At 50.9% G+C, this 22,705-nt stretch overlaps 8 protein-coding genes across 8 annotated transcripts; 4 read left to right on the forward strand and 4 right to left on the reverse strand.

The window, feature by feature from the left end:
- Window positions 1-1,653: 1,653 nt before the first annotated feature.
- Window positions 1,654-2,968, reverse strand: L3040_007352 (uncharacterized protein; the record flags this gene model as incomplete). The annotated part of the gene is made up of 4 exons (XM_066154821.1): window positions 1,654-2,114; window positions 2,246-2,399; window positions 2,461-2,660; window positions 2,755-2,968. The coding sequence occupies 4 exons, from the start codon at window positions 2,966-2,968 to the stop codon at window positions 1,654-1,656; spliced, it is 1,029 nt and encodes a 342-aa protein (XP_066010714.1).
- Window positions 2,969-3,709: 741 nt separating this feature from the next.
- L3040_007353 (uncharacterized protein) lies at window positions 3,710-5,848 on the reverse strand (the record flags this gene model as incomplete). Its single annotated transcript, XM_007294803.1, has 1 exon — window positions 3,710-5,848. The coding sequence occupies one exon, from the start codon at window positions 5,846-5,848 to the stop codon at window positions 3,710-3,712; it is 2,139 nt and encodes a 712-aa protein (XP_007294865.1).
- A 2,184-nt stretch (window positions 5,849-8,032) lies between these two features.
- On the forward strand, window positions 8,033-8,407 carry L3040_007354 (uncharacterized protein; the record flags this gene model as incomplete). The annotated part of the gene is made up of 1 exon (XM_066154822.1): window positions 8,033-8,407. The coding sequence occupies one exon, from the start codon at window positions 8,033-8,035 to the stop codon at window positions 8,405-8,407; it is 375 nt and encodes a 124-aa protein (XP_066010715.1).
- Window positions 8,408-8,937: 530 nt separating this feature from the next.
- On the forward strand, window positions 8,938-10,107 carry L3040_007355 (uncharacterized protein; the record flags this gene model as incomplete). The annotated part of the gene is made up of 2 exons (XM_066154823.1): window positions 8,938-8,955; window positions 9,055-10,107. 2 exons carry the CDS (start codon window positions 8,938-8,940, stop codon window positions 10,105-10,107), a joined length of 1,071 nt encoding a protein of 356 aa, XP_066010716.1.
- A 328-nt stretch (window positions 10,108-10,435) lies between these two features.
- L3040_007356 (uncharacterized protein) lies at window positions 10,436-13,433 on the reverse strand (the record flags this gene model as incomplete). Its single annotated transcript, XM_007294800.1, has 3 exons — window positions 10,436-11,969; window positions 12,159-12,775; window positions 12,879-13,433. The coding sequence occupies 3 exons, from the start codon at window positions 13,431-13,433 to the stop codon at window positions 10,436-10,438; spliced, it is 2,706 nt and encodes a 901-aa protein (XP_007294862.1).
- A 3,040-nt stretch (window positions 13,434-16,473) lies between these two features.
- On the forward strand, window positions 16,474-17,282 carry L3040_007357 (uncharacterized protein; the record flags this gene model as incomplete). The annotated part of the gene is made up of 3 exons (XM_007294799.1): window positions 16,474-16,602; window positions 16,714-16,801; window positions 16,867-17,282. 3 exons carry the CDS (start codon window positions 16,474-16,476, stop codon window positions 17,280-17,282), a joined length of 633 nt encoding a protein of 210 aa, XP_007294861.1.
- Window positions 17,283-19,704: 2,422 nt separating this feature from the next.
- L3040_007358 (uncharacterized protein) lies at window positions 19,705-20,895 on the reverse strand (the record flags this gene model as incomplete). Its single annotated transcript, XM_066154824.1, has 6 exons — window positions 19,705-19,823; window positions 19,909-19,940; window positions 19,987-20,006; window positions 20,057-20,284; window positions 20,550-20,808; window positions 20,858-20,895. 6 exons carry the CDS (start codon window positions 20,893-20,895, stop codon window positions 19,705-19,707), a joined length of 696 nt encoding a protein of 231 aa, XP_066010717.1.
- A 333-nt stretch (window positions 20,896-21,228) lies between these two features.
- L3040_007359 (uncharacterized protein) lies at window positions 21,229-22,424 on the forward strand (the record flags this gene model as incomplete). The annotated part of the gene is made up of 3 exons (XM_007294797.1): window positions 21,229-21,291; window positions 21,364-21,428; window positions 21,533-22,424. The coding sequence occupies 3 exons, from the start codon at window positions 21,229-21,231 to the stop codon at window positions 22,422-22,424; spliced, it is 1,020 nt and encodes a 339-aa protein (XP_007294859.1).
- Window positions 22,425-22,705: the final 281 nt, after the last annotated feature.

Genomic DNA, 22,705 nt, shown 5'->3' on the forward strand with positions numbered 1-22,705 from the left:
GTTCACTCGCATTAGTGCGCTTCCTTCGCTTATAAAAGGGGTAGTGTGGTAAGGGGGTGGACTAGTAGAAGATAAACGAAGTAGCAAGTAGTAAAAAAGAAAAAAAAAGATTATTTGCTTACTAATTTACGTTCTCCGAGACAATTTAAAGTTGGAAGAAAGACGGCCTTAGGACGATCGTAAGACGGTCTTAAAATGGGTTTAAAACGCTCGAAAACGGTCCCAAAACGGTTTTTATACGAAACGACGAGCATTTGTAAAAGACGATTTAATCGATTAAAATAGTTCTATTTTCAGCTACGATTTAAATAGTTGAAATCGTTTGTTTTCAAATTCTATTCAATCTTAAGTATCGGCCTAGGGTAATCTACCAGCCATGCCAACCTATCAAAATCGTCCTGAAAAGAGATGGTTGTCAGACGATCAGCTGACCGTTTCAAAGCTCCTGCATTCCCATTAAAGGTATTTATTAACGTCGAGCGGATAAGGTGGCAGGCAAGCAGGCAAGCTTTGCCTACCGCCTTGGGACCTCTTATAAAGTACGGCGACGTGCCAAGTCGAGGATCATATACCTACAAAGTATCATCTAACCGAGAGTCAAAATTACGTCAAGGAAAAGATCTTTTTGGGATAGCTTTGAGTCTTTTAATCTCGCGGTATTGCATGAGTTTTATATCTTTTGAGAGCATTTCAAGTTGGTACAGGTAGCGCAGCTGCTGTTGAGCAAGTTATAACGTAAGTAACGGATACCGGTATCGATTATCGAGATAATTTAAAGTCGAACCGAGGTAAGCTAACCAGCTTTTCCGAAAGCGCCATATCGTAAATCGCCTTGGAACCCTTTCCTATCTTTCTTATCCCGATCCCCTTCTATCGCAAATCCTTTTAATATTCTCAATCGGTATGCTTGTCAAGTATAAATCGTAATCAGCGTAGTAATTGAGGTAAAAGGAGAAGGCTCGTTCAGATTCGCCGGTAGAGGGAAAAGCTTTTCGAAAAGCTACCTTGATTTGGTTTCGGCTTTTTAGACTGTTTTTGCCGCTAAGGGGCACCTCGTGTAAGTGAAGAATCGTAGCCCCCTGTCCCTTATGAGGATGGGTGGATGGATGGATGGGTGGATAAGCTGCGAGATGAGAGAAGAAGTGGTGGATAGATAGATTTAATCGAAAAGAAAAAGAAGAAGAAAAAGAAAATAAAAAAAAAAGAAGACGAAAAAAGAAGAAGGAGAAAAGATATGCGAGATTGTGGAGAATGAAGAAGAAAAGATGAATGGCGGGATGATTTTCGTGATTCGATAAGGAGGGGTAGATAATTAGATCGTATGGTATGGTGCGATATGGTATAGTGTCTTGAAATCGTGAAACCTGTAGTTAATTGATCTTGGCAGATATGCAGATCGATAGATGAAAAACAATAAACACCTGCACGACAGCGCTTGAAAAAAAAAAAGGAAGGAGGCAAAGACAAACAAAAATTATATTTATACTGAGACAAAAAGAAATTATAAATACAAAGGTATCCACCTTCCGTGAATCCCGCCGTAGAATCTATCTATCTCTTTGGTGTATCCAGCCACTCTTCGCTTCATTCTCCTCTCCTCTCATTTTATCCCGTCACCGCTTACTCCCAGCCCTATCGGTCGGTCAGACTCACTCAATCGCAGGTCTCCTCCTCCTCCTCCTCATCCTTCTCCTCATCCTTCTCCTCCTCCCCCCCAGCCGGCACCTGCGCCGGGGTCTCGACGGGGGAAGAGGGCGGCTCAGTGGTCGAAGAAGCAGGAGCCGATGGGACCTCGTCGGGAACAGTGGTTGGGTAAGTAGCGACGGGTTCAGCGGATTCAGCGGTTTTAGCGGGAGTCGAATCGACAACAGTGGTTGGGGGAGTGGCGACGGGTTCAGCGGGTTCAGCGGGAGTCGAATCGACGGGGGTAGTCTCAGTCTTGGTGCCGTTCCCGGCCGGCGCACCACCAGCGGCGCCGCCGCCGTACAACTCTGGACCGGGGATGATGTAGTCGTCGAGGGTTTGGTAGATGTTGATCAGGATGCCGGCGTCGGTGGCAGCGTAGGCGCCTGGGAACGAAACGCCGTCGGGGGCGGCGGTGCCAGTTCCTTGGACTGGGGTGGGAGTTAGTCGACTGAGACGTCTATTAAGGAGGGAGGGGGTTCGAGGAGAAGGGATGGGGAGGAGAGTGAGAGGAGAGTGAGGGTGGTTCTCTATCCTCTGATTCCTCGGTCATGTTACGTACCATTGACTTGGTAGCACGACATGTAGAACTGGGCACCGTCCGAACTACCTGCTGCATGCAGTGCGATCTGCTCGGCTCTGATCAGGTAGTCTCCGGGGGCGATGTCGGTGGGGACGATAAAGTCCTTCTTCCCGCAGTTGGCGTTGAGGGTCATCTGTCAAACAAGCTGGTCAGTCGGGGCAGGCGAGAGAAACAACGTGTGAGGGTAAACTTGCGTCGGCCCACTCCTGGGTGGCAGAATTGTAGCCCTCTTCAAAGACCTTGAACCACTTCGCAGTTGTAGGATCAGCCGTCGTGGCGTCAGTGACAGCCGCCATGTAGACGATGGTTGGACCGCGGTGGGCACCGCCGATAGCCTCTTCAGTGCATGCACGGCTTGCGTGCTGGTGCATCTCCACGGTCACCTTCTGGCCAGCTTTTGACGAAATCAGTACGGTACTCGGTTGCCATGTAGTCGACACGGGGAGGAAGAGAGGAGAGGAGAGGAGGAGAGGATTGAGTTGACATACCCGTAATGGCGCACATGCCCGCTACACCAGCAGTTCCGGCATTGCACGCCATGTCCGGAGAAGTGACATCGGTAATGGGAGAGTTGCTGCCAGGCATCCGCACACACGTGCTGACCTGGTCCACATCGTCGACCCAGAGTTGTTGCCAAATCGCGTGACCAAGCACGGTTTGGGCAGAAGCCAGGAGAACAGCGGCGGGAGCGAAAGACTTCATGGTGAAGGAATGACAAAAACGGGGAAATTCTCAGAATTTAAAGAAAGTATGAAGTGTATGAAGTGAATGAAGCGAGTGAAGCGAGGAAAAGATGAGGATAGGAAAGACTTGACTGGAGAGTATCATCATCGGTAGAAGCTCTTCTTTATATACGACCTGTGGGCATATCAACCCGGAGAGTGCCATCGTGGTGGAGTGAGCGCGGCCAAGAACGTTTAGATGAACACCGTTCGATTAATAACCTGGCTAGAGACAGCGGACGGCCGAGATGGGATCGTGCAAGCTGATTTGGAGGTTGTGAAACATGTCCATATGAGAGATGCGAGATGATAGATGAGAGATATCCAGGTCCAACGCATGTCGGCCGATGCACTGGCGCTAACTGGTAGGTTTCCAAGCGAGATGAGAAGCTTTCGAAGAAGTAAACATAGAGAGCTTGGTAGGAGATCCGAAACTCTCAAGGTGGAGGCGCGCCATCTCACAATGGGGCGATAAATAGATTGACCGGGATTCGGGAGACGATCGTACGTAACGAATACTCGGTTGCTATTCGTTCAAGACACCGAGGACAAACGCCGGCCCTTGACAGATTGGAGAATTAATGTGAGATATAATGAATTGCAATCAATTGCTGTAGACAGAAGCAATTTCGTCGCGGCGATGCCATTCCCGATTTATTTGCTCCTTTGAGTGTTTCCTGTGGTTTTCTCCAAGCATTTACCGACTCACTCATTCCCTCACTCACTCCGCGATACCACCCCATTCGCCATCAGCCGCATCTACCGATGCCTCCTCGACCGGATTCCCAGCTTCAGCCTTCGCCCTGCGCCGACTTCCGGCAATGGCACCTTTCCGATTATGCTCCAACTTCCGCTCATAACCACTCTTGGTACTGATCAGAATTTTGCCGCCTTTCTTGCCCTTGCCGTTTCCCTTCTCGTCCTTCTTCCCTCCCAAGCCCCCACGTCTCGCCTCCACCCCATGAGCCTTCAACCTCTTCTTCTCCTCCTTTCTCGGCGTCGGCAGCACGTCCAGTAGCCACTTTTGCATCCCCGCTTCGCTCGGCTCCTTGCCAGCCTGCTTCTCGCTCGCTGCGATGATATTCGCCACATTCTTCACAAACGGAATATCTTCCTTCGTATAGAACGTCACGGCAACACCGCCATCCCTGCCACCCCGTCCAGTCCTCCCAACGCGGTGAATGTAGCTCGCCCCTGAGTTGGGGACGTCGTAGTTCACCACGCCGTTGATGCCGCGGAAGTCCACGCCGCGGGAGAGTATGTCGGTGGTGATCAGGATCCAGATCTCGCCAGTGCGGAAACGCGACATGACAGCTGAGCGGGCGGAATCCGAGAGGTCCGAGTGCAGAACGGCGATGCGGGAGGAGCCACCGGCTTCCGAGGGGATGTCGTAGAGAAGTTCGGCGTGCAATGCCACGGCTCGGGGGATGGTTTGCGTGAATACCAGGAATGGCGGTCTGAGGGATATGGCTTTTGGGTCAGATCCCGCTGTGGGGTGGAGCAGCTGGCGGAGGGCGAGCAGTTTTCCGGGCTCGGTAGCGGCGTAGACGAGACGGTGTGTGATGTTGGGGATGGCAGAATCTTTGAGGCCGACTACCAGGCGAATTATAGGCGTGTTTGGGAGAGAGAGAGAGGAGCGGCGGGAGAGGATAGTGGAGGAGGCCAGGGCTTCGATGTTGGAGCCCATGGTTGCTGACCAGAGCGTTACCCGTAGCGAGGGATTTGTACATGATGACCAGATGCCGAGAGTTTGATCACGGAAGAGGGGGTCAAGCAGGACGTCTGCTTCGTCGAGGACGAGGGCTCGTACTGACGGTAAGGAATGGTTTCTTCCTGGTTCGGAGGTGGAGAGGGCGCGGAGGATGAGACCGGGAGTTGTGATCAGCATATCGCCTTTTACGATGGGTTGTGATGTCTTCTTCCCATCCATCTCCTCTACGTCGTCCTCGTCGCTCGAGCTTTCATTACCATGTTCCTGAGCACCACCGCCTTCTACGATCCTCATGCCCTTCTTCATACCCACAACCTTAACGCCAGTCCCCAGACTCAGCTTCTTCGCCTCATTCACAATCTGGCTTGCCAACTCCTTCGTGGGCGCCACCACTATAGCATCCAGCCCATGAGTCGCCTTGTCCTCCTCTTTTTGACCCCTCCTACGTTGTATGATGCGATCCACAATCGGGATCAAAAATGCCAGTGTCTTGCCGCTGCCCGTGGGCGCCACAGCCAGTAAATCCACCTCAGCTCCCATCTGCTCCAATTCACTGTCCCCCAACGCAACCTCCGGGCGCAACAAAATTGGCAAGCTCGCCATTTGCACCTCCGTCGGAATTTTGTATCCCTGCTGCACCAAATTCTCCGCCATGCGCCCCGAGATCCCATAAGTGCTCTTCAAATCCGCGAACGCTACCAGCGGTTGCGGATACACCTGCTTGTAATCTTCCTTGACTTTCTTGCTGACTTTTGCCTTCTTCGATTTCTTGACCTTCTTCTCGTCCTTCTTGCCGGACGGCAAGATCGTGAGCTTCAGTCGATGCGATTTCAAAATTCGTCGGCACTCGTCCTGGTCCAGCAATCTGGCTTCCAACTTCGCATCTTCCGTCTTCGCAACTTTCTTCGGTTTGGGAGCAGCGCTCTTCGGGGCAAAGAAATTTACATCGTCGTCTTCTTCATCGGGCGTCTCTTCTATCTCCTCGCCCCCGCGCTTCCTCTTCTTCCCTCGAGGATCGGGGATCGCATCGTGGTATAATTGCGGGTTCGCATTGGTTCCCGCGGACGGGAGCTTTGCAGCTGCGTTGGTCCCTTGCCCGGCTTTGTTGGGTTTTTTCGTTGATCGCGACAGGAGCTTGAGGATATCCATGGTGACGCTGTTGTGTTTGGACTCGGATGCCCGAGGTAGGAAATTTATTTTCGATGCAGGTATTCTGCCGCCGTGAGTTTGGTTACTTGACCGCCCTGAAATCCACGTGCTAGCGCGCTGCGTACCTAAAGCGAAGCGAGACCATCCATACCGTAGGGCACTTCCCTGGCTTCGCTTGCTCAGCTTCTTGGGTATTGTATACGGAACCTGCGAGCGAAGAGGAAACATGGAGCTGTCATGTTATCTATCGGTTTGCAATGAATTATTTCAGCTTGGCAGTCAATCGGACACTTCGATCGCATAAAGTTTTAGTCACGTGCTACGTATCTAGACGCTCGTGGGGATATCAACGTATTCTCAGTCGCTCGTGCTCCAGCTCCTTTCCACCACCCTCGGACGCAACAGGGACTAATACTCGCTCACACACACCTCTCTCGCCGTCAGACAAACGAAAATCCCAGAATCTTCACCAGGCTTCAACACTATGCACCCGCAGCTTCTCGAACAGCTCTCACATCTTGCCAACATGTGCAATCGCTCCGGAATCCCAAGACATAGTACGCCCCAGGTGCTCGATCCGACTTCTCTTTACTGTCACGAAGTCAAGGCTTGGTCCATCCAGGATCTCCAAGCCTTGTCCCATAGTATCAATGCTAGGACACCTCAGTCCCCTTCAATGCCGTCCCAACAGACAAGATCTGCCTGAGATAAGCATCTCCTTTCTATTTCCACCCCATAACTTATTGCCACACTCTGAGTTTCGAAGTGGTCTTCCTCATTCCTTGATATCCAGCCCAAGGATGATACGCTTATCTAAGCAGCAAGAATGTGTGGCGCTGACTTTCATTCCGTGTTTTTGATTGTACTGAGTGCCACATAGCGGGGAAAGGGTTTTCACCCTAGATTACGCTGTATTCTGTGTAATTGGCGAATACAGCGTAATTGGCGGACTCAAGGCGCCAGAAAAGCTGGATTTTGCGTCGCTATCAAACAGTCGCATCGCTGTTCATGGATTCTCTCGGCCTCCCCGACTCCCGCAGATCGATGCACCCGGTAGCCGCGTCCAAACCCGACTGGACAAGAATTTAACTTGCTCATTGTTGATAAGTACGTAGTAAGTACTACCTACATCTAGTACCTAGTACAAACATGAGGTGGAGACCCTCATTTCCCTAGGGCTAGCCTCTTGGCTCCCCCTATTGTATATAGGTCCCAGCTCTCCCACTTGTTCGAGACAGCTTTTATAACACCTGGTTTCACCAATTCTCCTGATTCACTGCGGCTTGAGTACAGATTCCGTCGATGGAGTGATCTACTTTCGTTGTTCGGAACCATGTTGGGTATCGACATGGAGCCCGGCCAAAGAAGTGCTTTCCGAAGACCAGAAAACCACATACCGTCCCGGATCAAGGGGTTCATCCTCGTCCATACAGTACTGAAAGCGAGCCGGACTTGCGCCGCCGTCTTTCACTTCGGCCCTTTGGCGCTCGCTCTGGATTTAATGGCCCGAGGTCCACCCACGTCGCAGGCTGAGTCCTGACGTGGATGCACAGGTAGCTGGAAATTGGAATGCTGAGGAAGTGGACTCGCTTCTTCGGTTTCTCGGTTCCAGCCGTGGCTCAGCGTCACCAGAATGGGTCGGTCGCCACGGCGATGTTTCGAATAGAAAGGTCTCGGAGCGCCCAGATTGAGATTTACGTACTGTAAGTACACGGCGACTCGCCATCGACGGCGCGACGAGGTTTCATTTCGAGCATCGTCCATGTCCATATGGTCTGTGATACGGTCGGGACCTATTTCTCGTGATCTGTTCTGAAACACTGTCACAGTCCGGTTACACCCCCTCCATGGGCGGACTCTTGGTGGTCACGTGTGGCGAACTCGGCCCTCTTTTTTTTTTCTGGCCCTGCCGTTGCCTGTCTGTGCTCGGTAAAAATGGGCGGGCCGACGTCCATCCCGTCCATTCTCCAAAACACGACTCCATTTCTCATCCTCTTCTCTGTCGTCCACTCTTCACCCCATCATCTCCAGTCTATTTTCATCTCATCATCTCCAGTCTTCGTATTCTCATCTCAATTTCTCTAGTTTATTTCATCTCATCTTCTACAGCTTATCCCTTCTGAACCTTGTAAATATTCTACATCTCCAAAAAAATTCCAAAATTCCAAAAAACACAATTGCAACATGTCACCACAGCCATTTGCCACCTTCATCGCAATTGCACTTCCCACCGAATGCTCCGGCGCCTCTGCTATTGGCACGGCGACGACCACAAATGCCGGCGGTCAACCGGTCTACGTCTGTACCGGTCTCAACGCTGCTCCTTCAGTATCATTGCATCACAGCTCGCTGGCTTTGAGTTCGAGTACACCTACTTCTGGCACGAAGACCGGGGCTCCGACTCCAGTCGCAACATCACCTTCCACGACTCCAACTCCCACGCAGGGCATGAGCGGCGCGGCTCGGGGTGCCGGCGGTGATGGTGCTCCCGGACTGTTGGCCCTCGGCTTGCTTGCATGGCTTGGGACGGCGGCGGTGATGGGAAGCTTTACATTCTAAGTCTCACGAGGTACGAGACGAGGTGCCATGTCCTTCACATCCACGCATATGGATGCGCTTGGCCCTGTGACTTCACCCGGTTCACACGTTTCGGATCGGAAAGCAAGTCGACCAGCTCGCACCAGCACCGCCGTGTCACCTCGATAGTACAAGAGCAAAAACAATGGCGATAAGAAAAAGCACAGCAGCAGCCACAGCCATAGCAGCAGCAGCAACACCAACACCACGTGTCTCTCATGCTGGCTCTGGGCGTTTGCCAATGTCACGTGGACTGTGCAGCCGCTGATTGGGGCGGCTAAGCTGGTTCAATGCATCTCGAAATAGGAGCTATGGCGGGGTCATGATGGCGGGGCAGGTCACCCCAGAGATAGACAGTCGAAGGACCAGCTTTTCTTCGTCTCTTTTCCCTTCCCTCTTCCCATTCCTTTGTAAAACATCAAATACCATTCTCTCGTCCGAGATCTTCTCAATTACCTACATAGATTGATATATCTCTTACGACGCCAATCGTTGCCTTGCTCACCACGAATATGTCAGAAACTACAGATGTAAGATACTGATTACCCCCCGCCATCGCCCATGTCTCACCCATCCCCATCCCCATCCCCATCCCAGCTCAGCTCAGCTCAGCTCACTGACGCCCCCAGAACCTTTCCTTCATCCTCAACAAGCCCTTCGACGTAACCTTTGCCCAGCAGCCAAAGCCCGAACTCACCTCCCCCCATGATGTCCTCGTCGCCATCAACTATACTGGCATCTGCGGCTCCGATGTTCACTACTGGGAACACGGCCGCATCGGCTCCTTCGTTCTCACCTCCCCCATGGTCCTAGGCCACGAGTCGGCAGGGACCATTGCCGCCGTCGGGTCTGCCGTCAAGACCCTGGCGGTGGGTGACCGCGTTGCGCTTGAACCCGGGACACCGTGCAGACGTTGCGAGCCTTGCCTCAGCGGACACTATAATCTGTGTCCCGAGATGAAATTCGCTGCTACCCCGCCGTTTGGAGGAACCCTCACGGGATTCTATGCCAGCGCCGAGGATTTCTGCTACAAACTGCCCGAGCATGTCTCTCTGCAAGAAGGCGCGCTGCTCGAGCCCCTGGCAGTCGCCGTGCACATCGTCAAGCAGGCCGAGATCAAGCCCGGGCAATCCGTGGTCGTGATGGGTGCCGGCCCCGTCGGTCTCCTCTGCTGCGCTGTCGCGAAAGCCTACGGGGCCTCCACCGTCGTCTCAGTCGACATCCAGCCCGCGCGTCTCGACTTCGCCAAGTCCTACGTGGCGACGCACACCTTCACACCGTCGCGCGTCTCGGCCGAAGAGAATGCCGCCAACCTCCTGAAGAGCGCCAACCTCCCCTCAGGCGCCGACGCCGTCATCGACGCCTCGGGCGCGGAGCCCTCCATCCAGACCTCCATCCACACGGTGCGCCGCGGCGGCGTGTACGTGCAGGGCGGCATGGGCAAGCCGGACATCACGTTCCCGATCGTGGAGCTGTGCGTGAATGAGGTCACGTGCAAGGGCTCCTTCCGCTACGGCAGCGGCGACTACAAGCTGGCGCTGGATTTTGTGGCCAAGGGCGCCATCGACGTCCGGCCGCTGATCTCGCGGACGGTGGAGTTCACGGATGCGGAGCAGGCTTTTAAGGATGTGAAGAGTGGGCAGGGGATTAAGGTGTTGATCAAGGGGCCGAATGAGAAATGACTTGCGAGGCGCTCGCTGTGAGCGGAGTTGAGTTGGAGTTTGAGTTGGGGGGGCGGGGCGCTGGGTAAGACGGATGAAAGGGACAAGGGGAAGAAGGTGGAGGAGTTTTGGTATAGCCGGGAGCGAACTTTGGATACGGAGTCCGAGTCGCATATGTAGTATATATAAGCACATCACATTGCATATGTAAAAACGACGTTTAAGCTGCGATGTATCAAGCCGATCTATACATTCAGTTACTTCCATTTAAGACGGTCCGTACCGACAGATGAAACCGATATCGAATCCACTCCATATTCTACCTCTACCCGCCCAGCCTACTTGGCAGCTAGCTACACGACGACATCGACATCGCCATACCCATATACCTCGTCGTCAACACCGTCCCGTGCCCCGCGCCCGCCACAGGAATACACACCACCTCCCCGGGCACCAGATCCACGAGGTTATCGCCAAACACCACCCGCTCCTCCTCGTCCTCGTCTCCGCACTCCACCGCCACGCCCTTGACGGGCACCTCCGCGCTCAGCTCCACCACCTCCGCATCCCCATCCGCACTCAGCACGCAGCGCAGCCGCTGCGGCCGCTGGAGATGCACGTATCTGAGCGGCTCGGGCCAGTTGACGCAGCGGGCTAGCTTCTCTCCTGCCCCGGGCCCGGGCCCGGTCGAGAACAGGTATGCGGCGACGACGGTGCGGTCCTCATCTCCTGGGACGGGGACGGGGACGTCGAGCGCATCAATCTCGGTGCTGCGGTTTGCCGGGAGGGAGAGGGCCGAGGCGATGGTTCGGCTGAAGGTCTCGACGCCGGTGACGACGTTGAAGGCTTTGAGGACGAGGTCCGCGGTGATGGTCGCTAGGGTGAGGTTCGTGGCCCAGATCTCCAGCTGCGTGCTCGTCGTCCTCGTCTCCGTCGTCGTGGTCTTCTTCTCGTCGTCCCGCGGTGCGAGGGGGTGGGACACGCTCCGCTTGACGCCGAGGGTGACGGGCGCCATCTCGCGCTTGACGGCGAAGTAGGCCAGTTTCGGCCGCAGGAAGAAGTCCGCCACGGACCAGGACGTGCCGGGCCAGCAGTCGTTCGCCTGCCACACCAGCGCCCCGCCGCAGTACTCCCGACCGCCGGGCCCCTTCCACTGCCGCTTCCACAGGCGGTAGGCCGCGGCGAGGCACTCGGCCTGCAGGAGCTGCGTGGTGTAGACGAAGTGCTCGAGCGGGCCGTCGGGCGCGTAGCGCACGTTCTCCGCCAGGTACAGGGCGAGGCGGCGCGCCTGGCCGGCGGCCTTGTTGTGGAAGTCGAGCGTGGCGCTCTGCGCGTAGCGGTCTGGGTCGGCGGCGCCGCCGGGGAGGAAGGCCGAGATGGTCTTCGGGTGCGGGAAGGCTTCCATGCCGAACTCGGAGACGAAGCGGCCCGCGAGCCGGTCGAAGTCCTGGTAGCGCTCCTGCGTGCCGTGCCAGACGTTCCACTGGTGGAGGTCGCCGACCGTGGGGTCCGTGGTGGCCTTCCCGCCCCCCCAGGGTGAGCCGAAGTGGTAGTAGGTATCGGGAACCAGGGTGGCGCAGGCGTCGGCGAGAGTCTTCTCGTAGATGTAGCGGGCCGGGAAGTCGGTTGCGAGCCAGGAGGCCGGGTCCTGGTCGGCGAAGTCGTAGGTGAGCTTCATGGACTCTTGGTACTGGTAGTCCTCGTTGTTGCCGGCCCAGATCACGATGCTGGGGTGGTGGCGGAGGAGCTTGATGTTGGCCTCGGCCTCGCGCTGCACGAGCGACAGGAAGGAGGGGAAGGCTGGGTAGTTGCCGCAGGCGAACATGAAGTCCTGCCAGACGAGGATGCCGAGCTCGTCGCAGGCGTCGTAGAAGGCTTGCTCTCTGGCAGTATTCGAGATGTCCGTTAGTGTACATAAATACATACATACATACATACATACATACATGCTGCTTTTGATTACGATGATTGAGAGATTCCAGAACGGGAAGAAAAAGAAGAGGTTGTAGCCTTTTCCTCCCCCAAGCTGAGAAACACCAAGAGAAAGGTGAGGAGGGTGTTTGTTGACTTACTCGAAGATGCCGCCACCCCACACGCGGATCATGAACTGGTTGCCATCCGCCACGAGCTTGACCCAGTCGTAGTATTTCTGGGGCGTGATGCGCGGGAGAAAGCTATCCGCGGGGATCCAATTGCTCCCGCCGCAGAAGATGGGGATGTTGTTGATGCGGAAGTAGAAGGAAGTTCCGGGCTGGTCGGTGAGCGGGCCCTGGACGAGCTCTGCCCGACGGAGGCCGAACCTCTTACTCCTAGTGTCGAGTTGAGACTTCTTCTTTCCGTCGAGTAGCGTTGCCGTCAGGGTGTAGAGCGGCTGCGCGCCGTAGCGGATGGGGTACCACAGAGACAGCGCCGGACCGTCGATCGTGAACGTGTGACTTGCGAGGCCCTCCTTCGCCGTCACGGTCTGGGAGGCGACTACCTCTCTGCCATCGAGCGAGATGTCGAATCGGATCTCCGTCGCGGCCTCCTCGACGCCTTCGACATCTGCTCTTGCTACCAGCTTAGCTGACGCGAGCGACTTGTGGACGTCGCTCGTGAAGTAGAGATCCGATATCCTGGCCGAGAAGATCTCCAGGCTGATCGGTCTCCACGGCCCGCACGTCAGCAGAGTCGGTCCCCAGTCCCATCCCTACGTATACATCTTCAGCATCAGCGTCTTGATCATCAGCGTTGATTGTCCGGTACAAGATACAAGAAAGGAAGCACCCATGGCCAAAGACTTTTTCACGTACCCAGTGGTACTGCGCCTTGCGAACCGCCAACCGGGAGGTATCGCCGTTCCAGCATCCCCAATGATGATCCGGATGCTCCTCGATAATCTTGCAGCCCGTCAAGTAGGCACTCTCAAAGGTAATCACCAGCTCGTTCTCCTCCCCCCCCTCCTCCTCCCCCTTCTTCAAGAGAGAAGTGACATCCACCCGCTCCGGGATGAACATGCTCTCCGTCTTCAGGATCTCCGTCCCATTCAGCGCGACGGTGGCGTACGTATCCAGCCCATCGAACGCAATAACCGCTTTCGTCGAGTTGTTTCCGCCCTCTAGAAAGGCGGAGGGGGAGGGAAAGCTGGTCTTGTATACCCAGGGGACCTCGCCTACCCACTGCACGTCGTTCTCGTTCTTGCCGACGAAGGGGTCCGGGATGATCTTGTTCGCGATGAGGTCCAGATGGACGTTCGTGGGGAACTGGGCTACGGGAAGGAATTTATGCGACTCGGTACTCGTCGTGTTGTCGCCAGCTTGCTTGAAGACCCAGTTCGTGTTGATGGGGATGGTCGTGTGCTGAGACATCTTGGGAGAGCTGGTCTGATGGGAATGGGGGTTTGAGGAGAGGCTGGTGAGATCGGTACGCATGGTGGTGAGCTTGTTTGTATAAATTGGGAGAAGGGGAGGGGGTGATGCGTATATATGTGTAAATATATCTATACATATATATGTATATATACATATACATGCGAATCTGGCAACTCGTCTTTATAAAAAGGACCCAGCTAAAGATTTCATGATCTCAAGCTTATTAGAGTTCATTTGGAGGGGTAGGTATATGCACCGATCGGCCCTCCAGCCCGCTTTTGGCGGGGTAGCTAAAGCTGAAGCTTCTCCTCCTAGCGCGAGTAAGTCACCTAGATCCCGTAGCTAGCATTTCTCTCCTCGAGTATAATTAACCAGCAGCCGAAATCAAAGCACCAGCGCCAGCCCAACCCTATATATTTCATCGACCCAAGACTATCCGACTCCAAATCCGTATACATTAACGACACGGTTTTGAATTGTCGGCTATCACCACGGTATTTACATTTATATCGCCAAAAATAAACACGGACCGGTTTCGTCCGTCCGTCTGGATTGGATGTAGGTAGTGTGCCACGTCCGGTACGTACGGAACTATTCCCTCCGGGTTAGTATTGATCGCAAGCAGGTATTCCGTATTGCGAAGCCGCGCGGGACCTACATCGGGACTTGATTTCAAACAGCGAGAGAAATACTTCGAAAGAAAGGGGAGGAACTTTTCTTGCGGGGAATAAATCTCTTGCATGTTAGAAGGAAGGATCTTCTATTCGTGAACGTTACGGCGCGAGGACTTCAAGTTGCCCGTTCGAGCTAGCCGCACACCTGGATATAATCAGGGAGTCCAACAAGTCAAAGGTAGAATATGATATATTGTCCGCTTCAGAGAGCAAGCTCGACTTGGATGCTATTGCATCTTTACCAATCATTTCATTGTTGACAGAATTCTCTTGCGTCTAAACTATTCCGCACGCAGCTGGTTTTTACGTGAAAACCCAATTGGAATCTTAGGTTACACCAGACTCGCATGGTTACGGGTGATTTACGCCGTGGCGATCTCTCTTTCTTCTAGCGACTGTGCTTGCTTGCTTGCTTGCTGTCAATCTGAAAATTTGCTGCCATCTTATGATAAGCTACGTGTTGAACAATTTCCGCGATTGCGAAGCTGGTGTAAGTAGTGTAAAGAAATAATCTGAGTCTGTTGTAACAATGTTCGTTACATCGAGATACGCCTAGCTCGAATGATCTTTGAGCCTGGATATTAATGTATTCGCCATCTTACTCCATAAAACTTCATGGTTGACTTAAACTATTTCTTGACAAAGATTAGATAAAAATTTAACATCAGTATTCTTTCGTCCTTTTATTCATTTCTAGCCTAGATGATATTATCATCAAAGGAAGGAAGGACTCATCGCTCCTCTCGTTAGCCAACTGAATAAATAAAATAGTGAGCTCCTCTGATTCCATTACCTACAATCAGCGAGGGCTATTAATACCACACCTGCTTCGTCCTCTCTGAGAGATTTCCAGCAAGGCAGAACGTCACCTTCTACGACTTCATGCGTCTCGCGTTGCAACTCCAGCTTTTCCACTCATTTATTCTAGCTCAAGCCAGAAACCTTGTCATCGATCGCATCAATTCCACAGTATGCCAGGACACAGGCGCCGTGACTTTCGAGCTTTGAAGATCCCGATGGGCCCTTCTTAACGGAGCTCTGCGGTTGAATCCACACTTCACAATGTGCAAGTTAAACACTACAAGTCATCATCCCAATGTGTCTATTCTAACATTCAATAGGACTTCCTCTCTCAGCACTGATATGAGCAGCTTCTCGCACGGCTCGTTGGTCTCTCCAGCGTCATTGAGTGAATCTGCGCAATTAGTAGCAACGCCGGGTTGTCTTACGGAGTGCTTCACCATAGAGAGACGCTTCACACTGCGCACTTTGGGTATCGCAGTGAATGAGATTTGAATATAGGATAACTTGGGAAACCCCCCCAGCGGGCTGAATACCTGGTGACTATTTAATCACGAGACGCACTGCCAGAGCATACACACGACGTTTAGGTAAGTAAATAAGGTCAGATGTTAGCAGCAACGGACAAAGTTAGTTGGCCAGAAAAAACCCAACAAGTAATTACAGGGGCTCATCTTTTTTAAACTGGAAAGGAAAATTGGCAATACTATAAATAATAAGTTTATATCTAATAAGATGATCTTCAATCAGACACGTTCAGCTCACTCGCCAGTTTGTGGTCTGTGCGTTCCGCCAAGGGAAGACCGGAGTTGCCAACCAGGTAGGTAGGTTGCCAAGTAGTGATCGAGAATCGAGCTCGAGGCGCCGCTCTCTCTTCCTTTTTATGTAATTTGATGATTGATATATTAAAGGTCTCGATCTTGAATATATATATATATATATACATATATATTGAATAAAGAGGAATATCGTGTAGCAGCTTGTTAAATCTCGTGTAACTGTACAAAGCTGGAATTCTGACTTTATTGTAGGTCTTGAAGCCTGCGTATCTTCAGTCTTAATACTTTTTATTTCTTAATCCAAGTCCGCATTATCCTGATCCAGCTCGTGGATAGGGGCTCTTCTTGGTAAGAGAAAGGGATCTCTGATGACGCTTGTTAACGGGCGTTTGTCCTCATCTCTTATTTAAATTCAGTTGGATTTATTTCCCTGATCTGGTATCTCTTTATCGTACGAGCAGCGCAGACCCTAAGGACCTGCTGTTTAACGACATCTCTGTAATTGTTCCGAGCTGTTTCTGGAACCAGATTCTATATGTAGTCGCGAAGGAATGGGCGAGGAGGTTTTTCCAAATAGCGCTCAACTATTATTAGCTGCACGATTATTTATAGCCGACGTAAAAAATCCCGAGTACGGGTTGAAAAAGAGATATATATTTCTTCTTGCAGCTCCATTAGAATCTGGCATCGGCTTTAGACTGAATTCATCATCTTCTTCTCCCTCTTTTGCGAGCTTGTTTCTTTTCGGCGGCAGCTCGCAGCATCATCAATTATAGAATCACGATGCTACGATCGAAGTCTGCGTTAGCGATCTTGCTCGCCTTGGTATTTCCCTTTAGTGGAGCTCAAGGAGCTTCCTTTAGCAGAATTAAGCAAAGAGATACCGTCATCGGCTATGCACTAGTTTCCGAGGTAAGTTTCGACTGGATTTGTATTACCTAGCATAAGTTCCAGCCCTGATAGGAGGGGGGGCCCACCTAAGCGAGCGAGCCGACGATTGCCTACTAACTACGTGAATTATAGGAGGACGCTGAGAACATCAATTATGATAACAAGCTACATATAGAGAACTACGCAGCCATCAATCAACTAGGATCCGGCTTCTATTTATGTGAGCTGAATCTATACACAGCAAATCTCTATGTAACGATCACGCGCAGCTAATGATGTAAATAGTAAACGAACCTGATAAATGGCTAACTGGAGGAGGGTATTGGCACTGTGTTGTCAGAGCGAACAAGGAGAAGCTGAAAAATATAGACAAAGTATACATTCCGGAATCTTATCAAAGGATGAATTCGGAAGATAGGGTGGAGGAGATAAGCTTGGTGGGCGGAGACGAAGAACCTATCTTGGAGTACATCAGGTCAGAGGCAGCATTCTCAAACCCCGAGATAGCGCTGCGTTTCATGTGGGCTCAGGGTATCGAACGGCATCTACTGATGTCTGTTCCAAGGGCAGTGGTAGAGGGGGGTCATTTGAGTGAATGGGCCAAATGCTTTAAAACAAGAGAGGAGATGGAAGTTTCGGACGATGCTATTGATTGGCAAGCTTGGAAGATTACAGATCCAACTAACCAATTGGACTCATAGGTGAAAAGGTCGATGTATTAGCTAGAAGGTAGAAGCTATAAAAGAAGGAGCCTGGAGGTGACTCCTCGATTATATGGTCTGTGCTGTAGGCCTCCTACGTAAATTTAGCTCTACGATATATCCCCCTTATACCAGGGCAAAGGACCAAGTTCTTTGTAATTGTCACCAACGGGCTAATTACTCGATTATAAAAATCTTTATATATTTAAGTAAATTATAAAATAAATAATAAAAGAATCTAAATAAATATAAAGGTAGTTAATATAAGAAATAATTTATTTAATAATTTATTATAAAGAAGAAACCTTAAAAAAAATTACCGGGAAGACCTTATACCCTTTTTTAAATTACTTATATTTGATAATTTAATATAAGGGGGAGACCCCCTTAAACCCCCCTTTTTATTAAGGAAATCTTATACCCTTTTGCGAATTACTTATATTTAATAATTCAATATAAGGGGGAGACCCCCTTAAACCCCCTTTTTATTAAGGAAATCCTATACTCTTTTGCGAATTACTTATATTTAAGGCAACGACGTGCTTTACGTATAGCAGCCTTACGTAGGTTACGTATAACAGCCTTACGTAGGTTACGTGTGGCAGCCTTACGTAGGTTACGGGTGGCAGCCTAGCTGCCTTACGTGGCAGCCTTACGTGCGTTACGTATGGCAGAATTAATGGCGGTGGCTGAATTAGGCTTAGCTGTTGTACATGAATTAAACGGGCCGACTCGTTCCGAAAAAAGTTCAATGGATTGACATGGAATAAAAGTCTTGGCACGCTCAGAAATCTTGCCAGATCCGTATAGAATAGTCTCACGTGACTGGATGACTAACCACCACCACAACTACTGGAATTTATCTTGGGTCACCGTAGGTGACAATTAATTCTCGTCCCGAGAACTTAAATACTTATATTTATACAATTAATATTTGTTTTATTTATTCTATTTTAGCAACCTCAAGCAACTCTTAAATCTTGACTTGATTATAACTAAGTATACCCATACTTTTTTGTCTTCCGTTATTTGCTTTATATCTTCTCCTATATTTTCTTAATCTTTCAATCAACTGTAAATATAATCTGCTTTGTCTTTTTCCCTTGACCTTTCTAAACTCTTTTAATTAAGTCGATCCTCATTTAACGTATCTTTTTTTTTATTTTTCGCTTTTCTTCATAACGAGTGCTCCGCAAATACTGGCTCGTAAATTTTAATATATTAATAATCGCTTTTCTTTTTCATTAATATCATGCGTGACAATAATACCTTGCAGGAATACCATGTCACGCCCGACAGGAATACTCTATACGTCTTCGCTGAGCGGATGAGGACTGTTGCTTTATATTTGCGCGCATACGTGCCTAGCCTTGGGCAGAAGCGGGGGGAGGGGATGAATGATAATAAGGTCTGGAGAATCCAGAGAAAAAATGATCCTCAGGCAACATGAAGAGAACGAATAGCGGAGTGAGTAAATGCAGAAGTAGGTCTTCAATGTAGTGATTCGTATGAGTGGGAGAAAAAGTATATATGAGCTAGAAGATAGAAACACGCAAGGAGACCATGATATAAGATTATGTAATAATCAAGAGCAAGAGCAGTTGCCCCGTATGCGATCTGCAAGTCCGTTCGGGTGTGAAGAGATAGAAAATATATGATATCGCCAAATTGAAAAGGGATGATTGAGTGAGTGGTCAAGAAATAAAGATAGAAGAGATGAAATATAGAAAGATTAGGGCTGCTGTCATTTTATCCCTTGCTGCCACTATGATTTAGTAGTTGTTATTATTGTATTTATTAATGTCGAGCGGGTAGCAAGCGAAGCCTGCCGCCCTGGGACCTCCTATGGGGTACGGCGACGTGCTAAGCTGAGGAGTTATTAAAGACGGCCCTAGAAAGTAATTCAATGTGCTGGAGCGAGAGCTACTATTGTCTGCGCCCTTCCCTTACGGATAGGATGGATCACAATGAAAGGAAGCCTTTCGCTAAGGGAAAACCATAAAAGAAAGTCAGGCAGGTACAGACTGCTGTAGCTACTATGATGTAGCATCAAGTAAATCGCGAATTGACAAAGGAGTGGCTTTCTAGCTTTGAGGCATCCACTGTCCATTGCAATATGACTAAGATGCCAGGTGATGATTCTCGAGCCAGAAATGTAATCTTCTCATTTTTTAAAGGCTTGACGTATCGCAGCATTATTGAAGTGGTCTGGGTAATTGGATTGGGGCGTCTGATTATATAATATGATCAAAGAAAGTAGGGTCACGTAAGAAAAAGTGAACAAAAAAAACATGCTAAATGTGGTTAAAACGATCGCCTCGCCCTTGGGCAAACAGAACGCATAGAATAGCAGCATAAGATAAATTCGGCAAAATTTAACTAAAATCTGCAGGTCAAGGTAAATTCTTCAAGAGCAGAATCCTCACATCTTACTCGGCATCCTCATCCCGCCATCCAGTCGCAGCACCACCCCGTTGAGCATGATATTCTCAATGCCCTGCGTAACAAGCTGTGCGAACTCATGGGGCTTCCCTGGTCTCACTGCATCCAGTTAGGATCACCTGTTAAACCATCCTCCTTCTCCTATCCATTTTCCAAAATTGACCTGGGAGAGGAAGTGGCTTACAAGGAAACTCCATGACCCTCTTCAAGCTCGCCCTGACCTTATCACTCATCATCGCCGTCATCCGACTATCAAACATACTGGGCGCCACAGTAACAACCCTAATGCCATGTCTCGCCAGATCCCTCGTCAGTGGGAGCGTCAGACTCACTAAAGCACCCTTCGAGGCCGCGTAAGCGACTTGGCCCGGCTGGCCGTCAAAGGCAGCAGATGATGAGACCATGATGATCACGCCGCGCTCGCCGTCTTCGCCGACGGGAGTGGCGCGTGCCATATGTGGGAGGACCTGCCGGATGAGATCAATGGTGCCGCGGACGTTAACGTTCATTACGAAGTCAAAGTCGGAAAGGGAAAAGGGTTCGAGGTTTCGGTCGAGGATCTGTGAGGTCGTTAGGCGGAACAATGAGTGAAGGGATGACTGTGGAAGAAGAGAGTAGAAATTGGAATGAACCAGTAGGAGGTGGAAGAGAAATAACGGAGAGAAGGAGTGGATATAAAAACCAAGAAAATGCATTCGCACGTGATTCATCTCGCCCCCTCGACCACAAGCACCAGACACCTGCCAAGAACTCACGAAGAAAGCAAGAAGACAACATAAGAACAAGCAATCCCAAAATAGAAATAATAGAGACTCTTCCACCTACTTTAGCAGGCGTGCCAACCCCCGCAGCAGCAATCACACCCCCGACCTCCTTCCCCGTCTCCTTAGCCCAGCTCAATGCACCCTTCACAGCTTGCGCGATACTTTCTGTCTCTAACACATCCGCCTGGAAGAATTTTGCTTTACCTCCTCCAACCACCTTGACGACTTCTGCAGCGGTCTCTTCGTTCATATCGAGAATAGCGGCGTAGCCTCCTTTAGAGCAGATGTCCTCGACGCAGGCGCGGCCGAGGCCAGATGCTCTGCTATCATCAGCTCTTTATACTCTTAGTGGTCATCGGGAATACGAGCCCTCCTGATATGACAAATGTTCGGCTTTCGATCTTCATTTTGACTTGGAAACGTGTGGTAAGGCCTGCTAGCAGTAATAATTTTGGACAGAGATAGAGAAGAATGGTTATGATTGAGTTCGTAAAGTTAGGAAAGTCAACAACCTCGGCTCCCTACGGAACTTCGCTATTCCGCATGCATCCTAGGCCCGGAGCTCCCGACCTCAAACGCCGATGTGGACAATGCAAAGGACCCCACATTCGGCAGGGATACGAAGCTTGAAATAACTACCACAGTAAACATTCGCATTCAGCTTTGGCTTTAACTTTGCCAACGACATACACGATCAACTTAAAAGAAGCGAGAGCCGAAGAGGAGAAAGAAAAGACAAGATGGTGCGGCCTCGGCAATCGTCTAATGCGAGCGACGAGTCAGCCGGGACGGCTAGGGACCAGGTATGTTGACTCCAGATGCGACGAGGTGGAATGGGATTCTGATAAAGCACTATGCTAATGGGTGATGGACAGGAGCTGGGCAGTATGTACGATTATTTGGCGAAGATTATCTTGCTGGGGCCAAGTGGGAGTGGGAAGTACGTCTGTCTCTACATCCCGATCTAAAGCAGTCATCCACTTTGCATCCAACAAACATGGAGTCTATGCAGACAATAGGGGTGATAATGGCTGATTGAAGCAGGTCCTGCCTACTCCACCGCTTCGTCAAAAACGAATGGCGCATCCTTTCTTCGCAGACAATCGGCGTCGAGTTCGCAAGCAAGATAATACGGGTCGGGACTGGCGCGAGGAGGAAACGAATAAAGCTTCAACTCTGGGATACAGCGGGCACAGAACGCTTCCGTTCCGTCTCACGCTCCTACTACCGCGGCGCTGCCGGTGCCCTCCTCGTCTACGACCTCACATCTCACAGCACATTCACCTCCCTGCCCTCTTTCATGAACGATGCGCGCGCTCTCGCTTCTCCGAACCTCACGCTCCTGCTCGCTGGAAACAAAGCCGATTTGGCGGATACAGGATCTCTGATAGATATAGACCCCGGTCTTTCGAGTCCGCCGACGAATACGCCTAGCAGTATCTCTTCAGCAGCAAGTAAGTTCCCGCCGGGGAATGGTAGTATAAGTGGAGGAAAGGGGCTGGGGTTAGGGTCGCAATTGAGAGCCTCTACGGCTCCTGATGGGAGAGAGGTATCAGCAGAAGAAGCTTCTAAATGGGCATCCGCGAACAACATCCCGGTCTCCGTGGAAGTGTCAGCGCTGAGTGGAGATAACGTGGACGAGGTGTTCAACCGGCTAGCACGCATGATATTGACGAAGATTGAGCTGGGGGAGATTGACCCGGATGATCCGATGAGTGGTATTCAGTACGGGGATGGCGGGTGGCAGGGAGAGGGGGATGGCGCGAGTGTGAAGAGTGGAATGACTGTGGATGAGGGGGCTAGGAGGAGGGGAACTCGGAGAGGGGGAAGGAAGAACGGGTGGGGGTTAGGAGGAGGCACACTGGGAGGCATGCGGGAATGGGAAGAAGTGTTTACACTCAGTGGGAGCCGCAGGAGGAATCGTGGGTGCTGTTGATATCGAAGGGAGGGGCACTGGACGGGCCTATTCTCCTTGCATTCGCGGTCTCTGGAGCACCTGAGATTTTTGGTTTCCTGCAAGCGCTTCTCATTTCAGATACACTGCTCCCAACAGCAGTTTTCATCTGTTCGTGTTCATAGCTAGGCGTGGCGTTTGGAGCCTTTTACTTGGAGGGCATGCGCCACATATCCTGTCTTTCTGCTTTTTCAATTGTCTATACCTAGAGCGAGGCATTTCGTTGTTTACACCCCGATCACCTAATAATGAAACCTTATAAT

Source organism: Drepanopeziza brunnea (assembly GCF_022702325.1).
Source record: "Drepanopeziza brunnea f. sp. 'multigermtubi' strain 214-2 chromosome Unknown ctg13, whole genome shotgun sequence".
Lineage (NCBI taxonomy): Eukaryota > Fungi > Ascomycota > Leotiomycetes > Helotiales > Drepanopezizaceae > Drepanopeziza > Drepanopeziza brunnea.